Consider the following 14310-nt stretch of genomic DNA (forward strand, 5'->3'; position numbering starts at 1 on the left):
GCTACGAAAATTCACGACAGGACTAAAAAGGGCTAAAATTCTCTTTTTATCTTTCAATTGAAGAATATTACGTTACCTTCTATTGGGAGAGAACAATTATTGTTTGCGAAGCTTACGAAGAAATTAAAATATTCAAAAGAAAAAATTGAAGAAGTGTTATTCAAATTAACTTTATTTTAAACACCTAATTATCTAACTGCATTATTATTATTTTTTAAAAAAAGAGTAATATTGTAAATTTCCAAATTAAAAGTCACTGAATTCATCATAAAATTAATTTTGCCTACTAAAATTAGACAATGAAAATATCACCATATATATATGTGGTAGAATGGGGTAATTGAGCGGAAAACTTTTTAAATATATATATATATATATATTGCATTTCAGTATATTTTCATGGATTTTAATTACACCCAAATATTGGGTTGGGTAGATGTTGATTAGAAAAAAAAAATCTTTGATGAATTTTGAGACGACGTAATAATGAAACAAAAAACAACAACTGATTTAAGAAATGTCATATTTGAAACCGAGTTTCAGGTTTGTCTGGGTTTTGGTTTGAGTCACAATAAATCGCGCGTCTGTTAATGTTTTGATCATGATTTTTACTACTGCTTAAAACAATCATAAAGATGGTGCCGTGAAGAGCAGCAATCTTGAATCCTCACTGTGCGGCAGTTAAAATTTTGTTAAAATTTGTACCTCCCAATTACCCCCAGGGGGTTAGTGGGCACATGATGTGGGAGTAAATGGGTGGAATGCCTTAAGTGAACACTTTTTTGCTCAGAATTCATTTAAATGCTGTGCTATCTTTGTCTTTTGTGGTGTACACTTTTGCTTCATAGTGTATTGTGCTTATTAAGCTATTTTATTCAACTTATGCCTCCAATGGCCGTTGCGTTTGCCAATGGCGCTGATGCGGTAAATAGTTATCAATCCAGAGTTCCAACATACGTTCTATTGTAATAGTTTATAGTTATTTAGTGTTAGTCTTATTACATTCCCCTATGCTTGTTTGATATCAGGGTCTGTTCTCTTTTTTTTACGTTTTCGGCCAAAGTTTTGACCGCTTATATTTTTTTCCTATGTGATACTTTTTCGATTAAATTCACAGGACAGTATATTATGCTATAAAAAATAACTGGAAGGCTTGAAAAGGAATTCAAATATCTTGAGATTTAGAAATAAGTTACTCCTTATTTAGCGTAAACAAAGGTATGTTTTTTCTAGGCCACATAAAACTATTAGTTTTTAAGTAGAGTACAAGTTATATACATCAAATGAAAGCTTGAGCTTTCTTCATTTACACTCAATCACCCCCATGGATTTATGTGTACCGGCAATGGTTTTAATCGTTTTGCACCCAATCACCCCCATGGGGATAATTAGGTGAAAATCAGACCAACAACAATAAAGATGTTGCAGCATCAAACGTAAAGATGCCGAAAGTTCGCCACTACAACAGTAGGTGCACAAGAACGATCAACATCTAATCAGTTGTTAAAAACATCTATAACCTGAGGAAAAAAGGGTTAAAAAAAAAAAGAAAGAAAAACATACCTCCCAATTCCTCCTTTCAATCCTATATTTGAGATTTTTAACACTTTCGAATTTCAACAGATTTTCATGGCACCTACATACCGGAAAAGTGAGTTCCGAATCTCAGGTCTGTTCATCACCCATTAATCTCGATATATGTACTCATGCCTAGAGGCCATACCGTTCAACTATTTCAACCAAATTTTATGCCTAAGGATCTTATAATGTTCTTACAAGATGAGGGGAATAATTTTTTCTATTCCATAAAATGAGGTTTATTTATATACAAAAATAAAAGTGACTATGTTTGTGATTTTGATACCTCTTGAACCATCCGACTGATCTCAATCAAATTTTCAACAGAGATGAGGTTCAGGCCTGGGATGTTTTTTATCATTTCACTTTGACGGTATAATGTAGAGGAGGGGAAGGAGGAGATATTTACAAATGATCGAAAATGATTAATATTAGTGTCGAATCCATAGTTTTCGGGATCGCTGAGATGAACAGTTACACTTCCGATGCAGTTTAAATAAAAATTATTCATCTCTTTATGTCCAAAATGGGATGTATTCTGCCTATACGAAGAACGGATGTATTCTGCTAGTATTATATTTATATCTATCTATCTCTCTGTATATATCAAGATTTTTCACAATTTTGTTTAAATTTCATAAATAAATTGTTCATTATCAACCCTACAATATACCGTAAGTCATTTCTCATTAAAATAATCCGCAAGGTGCAGTTTACTCTTAGTGGTGAGTTTCTCGCATCCCCCCCCCCCCTTCTTCACAATCGACTACGATGGATTTATTTCATAGGTAATTCATTAAGAGCCCCACACTCTGGCATAAGCCATTATTTATCATGATTTAATCTTGGAAACGAGAGCAAGAAAGTTCAGTATGGTAGTCTGAAACTTATTTTCATAACAACGTTAGTGGATCACTGTTACTGGTATTTTAATTTATAATCCTTTTCCTTGTTACTTAAGAAATGCTGTTGTTGTGTTGACTTACTTAAGAAATCGCAGGTAATCAGAAAGTTCTGGAACTTGTGTTATGTCGTTGGACCCTGACGTGATGTGAGAGCCTTCTAATGTTACTTGAAGATCTGTGAGAGCAGCATCAATGTCATCCTCAGCTCCTGTATTATCCAAGTTGGGCTGAGGTACATTCGCCTGCAGATTAATTTGCAACTGGAAGAAATAAAAAATAAATAAATAAATAATAAAAAAATATTGACAAACAGGAAGTGAAAGTTCCAGGTAGAATTATAATTTTACTTAGAAACTGTGACTCTCTGCAAACAACACCTACATTTCAAAGCTACATAGGGTTTATTATCATCACGTTTTTGAAGGAATAAAGAAAAGGAACTAAAATTAAAGGAAAAACATTACTAATCTATCTGACGTGTACAAGTGTACATAACTTCACGAACTTGAATTGCCATGGAGGGGTACACGATGGTTCAGTGGTACAGCGATTATCTCTGGTGCATGGGGTCCCTGGCTCGATCCCCGACAACATCGTGTCCGTGGATTTTCTCGGGGTATTCTAGTTTCCTCCCACTTTCTCATTCCACCACTCTTTGAACACCATTCACTTGCCTTAATCGTCTCCCTTAGCCTCAAGGGTATAATCGTGGGACGTTAAACTGAAAGATTTCATTTCACTTGATTTTTCAAATTTCCATTAAGACTTCGTCCAGTTTTCTCTATGGTACTGCAATTCTATCTGGATAGTAAGTTTCTTACACTCCCCAAACTTCAAGAATTATGATCCAGTTGATCTTGGAGAGACTGCAGGTAGAAAACGTTGTATCAGAATCCTGCTATTGATAATGCATCGTCTATATCAGTGTCTTTCCATGCAATTGATAATCCATTGTCTATCACCTACATCAGCGTCTTCTATCTCCTATCTTTTACGTCAGTAAAGCCATTCAAATATCTCATATCAAATTTGGTCAAGCGTACGATATGATGTTCTGTTAAAAGGATTTACAGACCCTATATTTTTATGATATGTATTGTACAAGTTTTCCGAAAAGAAATCATCAGATACAGTTATTTCTATAGGACTCGAAACAAAAGGAAAAACTAATAAGAATTAAATATAGGTTGACTAACAAAAAAATATTATACAAGCAGCTTAATTTTCGGAAAGAACTACATTAGGTTCGTTCTACAAATAGCTCGTTGTTTACCTCACCCTATAGCTAATTTTTGTTATGTAATAAGAAACTCTTTACATTTCCTGCCAGCTCATCTGAGGTAATGACTGCCTAACTTGGCAACTACACAAGTGGTTTCACAAAGGTAAGGGAAAAAAATTGTTTCTCCAACTTCTCCCTGTCTCGAGGTGTTTTTATCTCTTCATTTCTCTTCACTATTCCAGACACATCAAAACGAGCTAATTTTGGATCAGACTTTTAAAATAAAATTTACAAAAACAAAACTCCAAAAGAGAAGAGTTTCGCCCTGCTTCGTCTGATCTTCTGTTGTTGCTTTGGCAGACGTTCAATTCTGACAGCTCAATAGTTGTTCAATTGAACGAAATAATTGTATTCGAAGGATGTACTTCAGGAACAACCACTAATTAAATGGGCTTTCACATTCTTTCAGTTTCATTGGGACTTTCTTTTTTATTTTACATTCTTCCCAATTTTTTGAATGCATCCATTTCTTTGTTGTGTTTTAATTAAAACAAGACTACATGGAAACCAATTACATATTCTGTATATAATATTAAGGCATCCAGTGGACATACGGAAAAATCAAACATATTTTCCGCATTCAAGCTCATTAACTGAAATTCGTGATGTATTTAAAAGCACAAAAGACACGCAACAAAATCCAATTTTAGGTATACACTGTTTGTCAGTTTCGCTTCTTCACTAAAGGGCCGCGGTGGCTCAGGATAGAGCGTTCACTTGTGGTGCATGGGGTCCATGGTTCGATTCCAGCTCGTGCCAAGTGAACTTTGTGGTGGATCAAGACTGTGTGCGTGGGTTTCTTCAAGGTTGTCCCGTTTCCTCCCACTTTATTCATTCCACCATTTTATTAATTTCTCATCATCACAGTCTCCTTTTAGCCAAGGCGGCATAACTGTGGGACGTAAAACTAAAAGATTTCATTTTATTTTCTTCACTAAGATAATACTCCAAATGTTGCGACGGGAGTTTTAGAAAGTAAAAGCGGTTGTGGGACCAATAGAGAGAGAACGGAAGACCCAGGATGACAAATTCTACGTATAAATACGTATATCGTAATATTTTATGTCTTTATCATTACCGAGCTATTTTTATAATAGTTCGATCTATCGTGTAAAGCACAACAATGGAATATTCAATTCTGGATTTCAAAATGAATCTTCTATGTTAACACATTAATATATATTTACCTAAAGTTTGTCTGAAAGTTTAATAAGACACCCAAAAAAAAAGTTACTAAACAAGAAGGTCTATAATCAAAAGTTAAAGTATATACGTAGCTAAAACATTCTGTTGAATAAAGAAAAACAGACTTACAGAAAAATGTGTCATGCTTTACTAGATTCAACGCAGTTTCAGTGATTACTTTCACCTTCTTCAATTGACAGAATTTTTACAGCAGACAAGAGATTTTATTTTTTTTTTTTTTTTTCTTAATTCCAAAATTCAGCATGTCCATAGTTGGACTTCGCAAGTTTCACATATGATGTGAACTTTTACAAGTGTGTAGTTGTCTTTTTTTTTTTTTTTTTTTTTTAACGAACTTTTCGCAATATTTTCCACGTAATAACGATCTTTTAGTCACCGTAATTAATCATATGAGATGTGTTCAAAAAGTATCGAACCTTATTTTTCCCTCGTAAACCAATGAAATGCAGGAGACCTTTCTTCAGCATACACGTAGAGGGGACACTCATTCGCAGACGTGAATTTTTTTCTCATCCGCAGAAAGTGTCAGTTGCTGGCAGTCAGCCAACGAGTGAAGACGTGTAGTGAGCGGTTGTCGGATTTTTTTTAAGTGACAGGAAAACTTGAGCAGCGATATTGCGTCACATTTTGCCAAAAGCTTGGCGATACCCAAGCGGAAACCATTCAATCGCATCGGTACATTCAATTTTGAACGGAAATTTGGGCAGTGTCCGGGGACATTTGATTCAGGTTTTCATCACCAAACACAACATTCCTGTGTGTCATCAGGCTCTCTACTCAACCAACACGTATCCGTGTGACTTTTGGTAATTTCCCCAAGCTGAAAATGCCACTAAAAGGGACCCGATTCGAGTCAAGAGAAGACATCATGCGGAATGCGACGGCACGGTTGCTCACCATTGCAAAAACTACTTCCAGAAGTGTTTCCAACAATGGCGGGAGCGCTGGAAGAAGTGCATGCATTACCAAGGAGACTATCTCAATTTAAGTTTGATTTTAGCAATCAGTGATTGGAGAAAGAAACTAACTCAGTCACTCTAACTTAAAATCACAAATTATCAACACATTCTGAGGTTACTGTCCTTAATCTACAACTTAATGACTGACACAAATTTGGAATGTGGAAGCCTTTTAGCAAGAATATTTGCTAATTGTAGCTATAAGATACATAAATAGCTGAAGAGATTATACGACCTTACCTTGTATCCGAAGGTCAAAAGTTTCTCTAAATAGTTTCGATGCTTCCTGTTACCTTTTTCGGTCTCTTCATTTACGCTGCTCGACTTGTAACATGTAGGTGGGTTCAACGGCGCCGACTTTCCAAAATTTATTTTAGAGCGTATCAATGGCAGGACGTGTTATATGTTTTCAGGGAAATCTCGATATTTTTGATTGATTTCCGTTTTGGTTACAATCTTTTATGAACACTGTCATAAAGGGCTGTGCTCGATTCTATTCACAATATCTAGTTCCATTATTATTATTATTATTATTATTATTATTATTATTATTATTATTATTATTATTATTATTGTGGAGACTGCCTTTGACTAGGCCAGAGACAGGCAAGAAAGGGAGAGTGTGTTACTTGGTTGTCTTTGCACAAACACATTTCAAATAAATAATTATATTTTAGAAGTTAGACATTTTAACTTCCGTCTCAAGGTTTTAATTGTTTATTTTATTTATTTATTTATTTTATAATGGCAAGTGAGAAATATTTATTTTGTTTTGTTCCATCAAACTAAAAATCTTGTGGCTGCTGGGACCCCGGAGCACCCACGTAGTCGCCGCGCATGGCTGTGTTCCTTCTTACTGTAGGAATCCTCTTCTTAACTAAGATAAGCAAGTTCAAGCCTCATATTAAAAAAAAAAAAAAAAAAAAAGTGTTGAACGAAGTCTCTTGAAAAAATACGTTATAACGTAAAGACGCATTTCATTTTCTAGAAGGTATAATAGTATTCTTCAACGTATTTGTAATAAAGATAGTGCACTTGTTCCTTGACAAAAAGATAAGTATAGATTAAGCGCTGCACATACGAGTTACCTGTCTACTAGCGCAAATCAAGAGACTGAAAAAGATACCAGGAAGCATCGAAACTATTTGGAGAGGAGTTTGCTGCCCGAATGCAAGGCAAGGCCTTTCTATCTATAAATCGCTTATCACCATTATTTTCCTTTTTTTTTTTTTTTTTTTTAAATCAGTTGAGGAAGGTGAAAGTACTTACTGAGACCGTATTGAATCTACTAAAGTGCAATGTATTTAGAGTAATTCCGTTTTCGTCAAAATAAATAAATAAAATAAAAAATTAAGAAGTTTGTTCTTGGGCTGACCTGTAGCGCCCCGAACATCATCATTTCTTCTTCTGTGCAATCAATTTCTTCGTTGAGCAGCTGCCACTTCGCCTGCTCGTAGATCTGGTTTATTCTGACTGCATCGTATTTGGGATTCAGATCATAGAACGAAAAGAACTTGAACCTGAGACGAAGGGTGTCGAATTCCCTCACACCTTGCTCCATTATGGACAACGATGAGTCCAGCCACCTGAGGTACAGAAAAATTACAATTTTAGACGAACATTTACTCAAACATAAATTTAAATAAACACAATAAATAGGAGTTGTTTGCTAACAAGAAATGCCTTAGGTTGTTATCGCTATATCCAAACAGTACAAGTAGCGAATATATCTATCTATCTATCTATCTATATATTTAATATATATATATATATATATATATATATATATATATAGAGAGAGAGAGAGAGAGAGAGAAAATATCTCAACTGTATGAGAGCGCGAAATTTCTAACTCCGCTAATGACAAAAATAAAGCCGTTAGTACATAATTCTCCTACAGTTTTTCCAATGACCCTTTGACATCAAAGCATATTCTTGTATATACAAAATGTTTCGGAAAAAAAAAAGAAAAAAGAAACATAGGAAGTAAATGTGGGGACGTTTTTCTCACATTATTTTGATACCTAATAGTAATGCTTAATTAAGGAATCAAAAAGTCGAAAGTTCTATGCTGTCCGCTATTCTATGATCTGATTTAAAAAAAAAAAAAATAAGTAATTCTACCATTTTTGCGTTGAGCTCGTGACAGATTAGTGGAATCGTAAACAACTCGCGAGTTGGTGATCCAATTTTCGTGCTGTTATGTTATTAAAAATTAAAACTTGCGAAACTAAAGCTGCCAGCATATAAAGTCCATTTACCTTACTAACATAAAAAAAAAAAAAAAAAAAAAAAAAAAAATTGCATTTCAACCATCGTTGTTGCCGGAAAATTACCAAAAAAAAAAAATAATAATAAATCTCTATTTCCAATGAAATACCTATTATTATACACTGGTGGAAAAGCATTTAGAACACTCCGTTTATATCGCCTAATTTAATCAAATTTCAAATGACATAAAATGTACTTGCAGAGGGTATGGTGATCTTAATTTAAAGCATGTTGGCTACACAGAATCAGGCTAGTCATTGCGTCTATCAAAGCCATGTTGTTAGTAATTTGAAAGTCGGAGACAACATGAGTGCAGTTGTATGCGCGAATCGCCAGTGAATGAATCACAAACTGTAAATGCAATGCCACAATAACACTACAAGTCTATTATTTAATTCGTCGACCTCAAGCGGTGCCGTATAGTACAGCTGCGAGAGGTCGGGTATTGTTCTGCATCGGCGGGATACGTGATCGAAAGTAAAGGGTTCGAGCAAACGTACCCTAGCGATGCACCAATGGCATCAGTACAGAAGTATCATTCTGGTCCTCCTAACTGACAGGACAGTAACCGCCAGTGCAAACAGAAGCATTCCGGATTCCATGTAAGCACTTAAATATTAAACAAAAACTGAAGACATGACAAGTTTCTACTTCCTCTCGCATGAGTATTCAGAACATCTTCAGTATTGTTAAGAGCTGCCGTAGAGGCAATGGAAATGAACGAGAATCCTGCTCGCCTCTTTCTTCATTCAGGTAAATTATTAATGCGTTTTCATTTCCTGTCATTTTCAAGCTGTCCTACGAACTTATCTGGACACTTTGAGGATCAATTTCCAGCAGTATAACACGTATCCCCATATCTCCAGAGCAATCTATCAAACTGTACACGATAGACACCTTTGTCTGCTAGATTTCCGGATCTAAACCCTACGGAGAATGTACGGGACAGATGTAGAGCTGCGAGATCGAATAGTTACAGCAGTGATTTCAATAACCAGGGACCATTTAATTCGTGTATGGTAAGAAATAGACTACCGATTCAGCGTTTATCGCATAACAAACAGTGCTCATGTTGAACGCATAAAACTTCGAACTTTCCTCCATCCAATAATGTATCGTATGTGTGTCTATCATTCATAAGAAATAAATATTTTAAATCCGCTCCTCCTTTTTGATTAATCCTGTATTTAAAAGAGTATTACAATCAGGAATTTGATGTATAATTATAAATTTCCCAAAATTCTTACAGATTCTCCGACATGATTACGGTATAAGATTAGATCATGCAGTTATGGAAAAACTTGTGCAATTGCTTTTTTTTTATATAGATGCAAATAAAGTTTAATAAACTATTGCAATAGTTTATTAGGTTCGTCGTACAAGAGGAAATGAACATTCTTAATAACGCAGTTCAATTTCCATTTTCGCAATGTACGTAACTAGGTTTTTATCTTTTTCAGTGAACTAAGAGAAAGTGGTGATGTTTGGCTTCAAAGTGCGTGCTTTGGAAAATATATTAATTAGAAAGCTCTTTTTCTTTTGTTGCCTCCTCTTTCCCTCAGTTGGACCATCCTATTTAAAAAAAAAAAAAATGCACATTTGCCAAATTGCACAGTTGCCAAACTCGTCAGAAACAGGTCTTTCATTCAGTCCAAGACGTGGTTCAATTTCACAGCAAACTAATTTTTACATGTTCATAAATAATTCGGTCAAAGACAGTTCATTACTCTTGTTTTGGCCCCGTTCCTATGCGTAAAAGTAAATCCTAATAGCTCCTATTTCTAATTTAAGTACTCTTTTAGTCTGTGAATATATATATAAAACTCTGTTATCCATAAAACAGCTTAACGATAACATTGGGCGAACATTAAGTAGTTAATTTACCTTACCGTAAGTGTTCTTTACATAAATTTATATTGCAGACATTAATAATATTGATCAAATATAATACTATCTGATATCAGTATTTCATAATTGATATTTGCAGAAGCTATTGGATGCGTATTTATGAAATCAGTGGTTTTTGAACTCCCTCCTGAACTAATAGCCATCTGCCACGGCTACTTTTATTCTTATAGTTAACATAATAGTGTTCATTACCATTGTCAGTGAGAATCTACCTACCTCTATAAATAAAAATAAAAGTGACTACGTCTGTGACTTAATAACTCTTGAACCACCCAACCGATCTCGATCAAATTTTCAACATAGATTAGATTCGGGCCTGTGATGGTATTTTATCATTTCACTTTGATGGTGCAACTTAGTGAAGAGGGAGGAGGAGATATATAAAAATGATCGAAAATGATCGACATTAGTGTCGAATCTATAGTTTTCGGGGTTACCGAGATGAACAGTGACACTTCCGATGCCATTTAAATAGAAATTCGGCCCCCAACTTGGGGGAAGGAAAGATATATAAACATGATCTAAAATGACATATTAGTGTCTAGTCAATAGTTTTCTGTATCGCTGAGATGAACAGTGACAATTCCGATGCCGTTTAAATCCAAATGCAGCTCACCTGATTTTTCATTATATTTTATTTGTTTCTATCGATTTGAGCGCGCTTCGGTAATAGTAAAAAGTGCCTGACTAACGGAACGTATTACTAATATTTCTTATTTTAATCCAGCGAAGCAGGTAACTGACGCTAATACATTCTATTTTCTGACATTCGGAATTATTTTAGATACGATACTCCTTCCTGGCTTATAACTACTTTGTGTGATTCAGTGTTTACATTAATCATCAAAATAGTTTTCATAAAGTACAGACTGACTTAGCTTTGTCCTCTTTAGAAAAGGTTTCATATTGAAGCATTGGTTTTTATGAACGGACAAAGTCTACCATTATATTTTAGTAAGCGGTATAGTAGTAGAAGATGCACTGAAAAGGAATCAGAGGGCGTGAAACAGTTTGCTGTTACGATTTGCAAGTTCCGAACGGAAGTACTGACACCGCTAAACTAACTGACTAAGTAACTCTATGGCCTACGGAACCCGAAAGTTCAATGCCGCGTTCACAAAAGCTTTCCACCGACTTCTATCCTCAGCCAACTGGATCCAGATTCTACTTTGGATTCCTATTTCTGCGAGATCCGTCTTAATATTTTCCTCCCATCTGCGCCTAGGTCTTCCTAATGGTCGTTTTTCGATTGGTCTTCCTGTTAAGACTTTGAAAGAGATCCTACTTTATTCCATTCTAGCTACATCACCTGCCCAGCTGAGCCTCCTACACTTGATGACCCTTACATTGTTTGGTAAACCGTATAAATTATGTAGTTCCTCGTTATGAAGTTTCCGCCATTCCCCATTCCCGTTCCCCTTGGGTCCGAATATTCGTCTCAGGATCTTGTTCTCAAATACTTTCAGTCTACGTTCTTCCCTCAGAGTAAGCGACCATGTTTTGCAATCACACAGGACAGGCACGATTATCGTTTTATATATTTTAAGCTTCAAATTCCTCGACAGAATTCGCGACGACAAGAGATTTTGAACTGAATTCTTTAATTTTGGTCGACACTTAATATCTTCGTGAATATGGTTTTCGTGCGTTAATGCTGATCCTAGATATTTGAAAGTATCACTTCATCAAAATTATTACTTGACATTTTAAACGCATTCTAAGTTGCCGTATTACATTCCCGATGAACTTCTATGTATTTAGTTTTCTCTGCATTTACTCCTAAACCCATGTCCCTACAAGCGTTTAATAAGACCTCTGCATTTCTTTCTATTGTTCTATCATCCCCTATTAAATTTGCATATCAGCATACACGATAACCTGGTAAATACAATTCAAGCCTAGGCCCTGGGATTAATTTAAACATATCTTGATTAAATGACTGGCACTACATTGAGTAAAATACGATTTTGGAAGAAGCAAAAAGGAAAAGCCCTTCATTTCGAAGTAAGTACCAAAGTAGTTTTCCAATTGATGAATAGTTACGTGTTAATCGTAAATATATTTAAGATTTCGCTGAATTGCAACCACTTTCAAACTTTCAAAATACTTAGTTTCTTCTCATTTCCTAATACTTTGAAGTCGTTTTATGCCAACTCAACAAGGTGCTGAAATGTAACAGATGGGAACGGAATCAAACATCCTGTAAAATAGTGTAAGACTGAAATCTTCCTGCAACCATTACAGGTACTTTCTATTATCTTCAAACGTAGATTCAATCTGAAAAGAGGCAACGTAGAGTGAGTACGTAACGTCAACGTATATTGTAATATCTCTGCAGTTACGTGACACTGTAAATATACATGAGTTCACATCTACTTTAATAATAGTAAAATACTCTCTGAAATATTAAAACGGACAGTTCCAGCCTCTACATGCCAAGTATGGAATTATGAGCCACCCCTGTGTGTTACTGGGATTTTAGACGTCTTTATCATCACCATAATGTAATATACAACGCTCGAACCATCGGACAAACACGCTTTTTCATTTTCAATGTTCAAAGAGCATCTTGCGAGATTATCTGTTAACGTTTGTTTCTCGCAAGTTTATTTTTCTTGGTTGATTTGGAGTTTTAGTTTCAGCATTGCGGTTATATGAGAGAAGAACCTACAAAACTGGGGTCTGAACTTTATTAGGTTCCACTAGGAAGAGAATCAGAATCTTTCATCTCTTAATTATTATTTTATTTTTCTTGATAGGACAATTCATCCCGTCACCTTAATTGGCCACAAATCACTTAATTATGCCTATTTGTATAGCCCTCTATAACCTCCACTGTTAGGAGCAACTAGACCATTCAGTACAGCGTATGTATATACTTCAGCTACCTATGCCCTGCTGCTCTGGTATTGGTAATCCTTTGTGAAAAGACATGAAATCATGGAAAACTTATTTAGTCATGTCATATACGATCGGTTCGCGGAAAATACAGTGATATGCAACACTTCTGGTGAAATTGAGTTGTTGGGTGGAATTGGTTGAAATCGGACCATAGAACAGTATGTAGGTAGTTTAATTTCGGGAATGTACCTCCAGATGGCAGGGGAATCTTGTTTGGTATGGGTCATTTCATTGTATTGCATGCAAATGTTGAACTTTCTTCACCAATTTACTCGAAAGTTAGAAACTGTTACATATCACTATGCTCCCCTTAGCCGCTCATATATACTCTAATATTGTAATATACCACGTGGTAGTGTTTATAAACAATCACACGTGCTCCTGTTTGTAAACAACAACCACATGTATTTACGTTGGAGTACTACATTTGACGTTTGATTACTACAAGAAGCAAACTACGGACTACTAGCACCACCTACAGGTCACATGACGACATGGAAGCAGCAGCGCCACCACCGCTCGTAGCTCCTATATAATGGAGAGGATTCGACGGACAGCTACCACTCTGCGATTGGTCACCCCTCCTCTAGCTTGCCTGGAGTTCTAAGGGAAACCCAACCTCAAAGCCTTTAGTCTGCTTCGGAACTCTTGGCTCCCCTTCCACCTGACTTAGCTTGCTCGGAGCTCTGTCAGGATCCCAACCTCAGTTGCTTAGCATGCTTCGAGGTTCTGTGACTTTTGAAACCCCTTTACTGCTTGCTTGGAGCATTGGAGGTTTCCTGTGCCACTCTGACTAGATTGCCTGGAGCTCTGTAGAGATCCTTCCTCAGGGCTACAAGATCTGGGATATCTTTTTCTACCTCGCATTAGAAAAAAGTCGCAGTATTTCTGTAAATACTATTATTAGAGGATTTTTTTTAAATAATAAATTGGTAGTGGAAGTCGATCTCGGACTCTGATTTACTCAATCTAGCTCTATCTATCCCTTCAAACGGAAGAACTTTTACAATAGCTTTAGATAACCACTATATTATATATATATATCAAACTACATGAGCTGACATAAATTATTGAACCCTTCCTGTAGGGCTAACAATGATTAAATTTGGCATGATTGTAGCTTTCCGGAACTAACCCACAGTAAAATTATCAAAAGTGAATATTTTTAATTTTAGGAGGTCTAAAGAGGGGATGAAAGATTTCCCCATGTTATTTAAATGGGTCTTTTTTTTTTTTTTGTTTTTTTTTTTTGTTTTGACCTGTAATCTCATGATTTACGTACTTAGAATTGGAATAAACA

The 14310-nt window shown here is 35.6% G+C and overlaps 1 protein-coding gene across 1 annotated transcript in view; it reads right to left on the minus strand.

Annotated features, from left to right (window-relative positions):
* LOC145663820 (unc-112-related protein-like) overlaps positions 1-14310 on the minus strand; it is a 250900-nt gene that overhangs the window by 31748 nt on the left and 204842 nt on the right. Inside the window, exons 5-6 of the mRNA XM_081729912.1 lie at positions 7306-7516; positions 2565-2743 (exon numbers count right to left, since the gene is read on the minus strand). Of these exons, the coding sequence (XP_081586038.1) occupies positions 2565-2743; positions 7306-7516 (390 nt within the window). The remainder of the gene's footprint in view (positions 1-2564; positions 2744-7305; positions 7517-14310) is intronic.

This window comes from Thermobia domestica, chromosome 11 (genome assembly GCF_964235325.1).
Source record: "Thermobia domestica chromosome 11, izTheDome1.hap1.1, whole genome shotgun sequence".
NCBI classification, from domain to species: Eukaryota; Metazoa; Arthropoda; class Insecta; order Zygentoma; family Lepismatidae; genus Thermobia; species Thermobia domestica.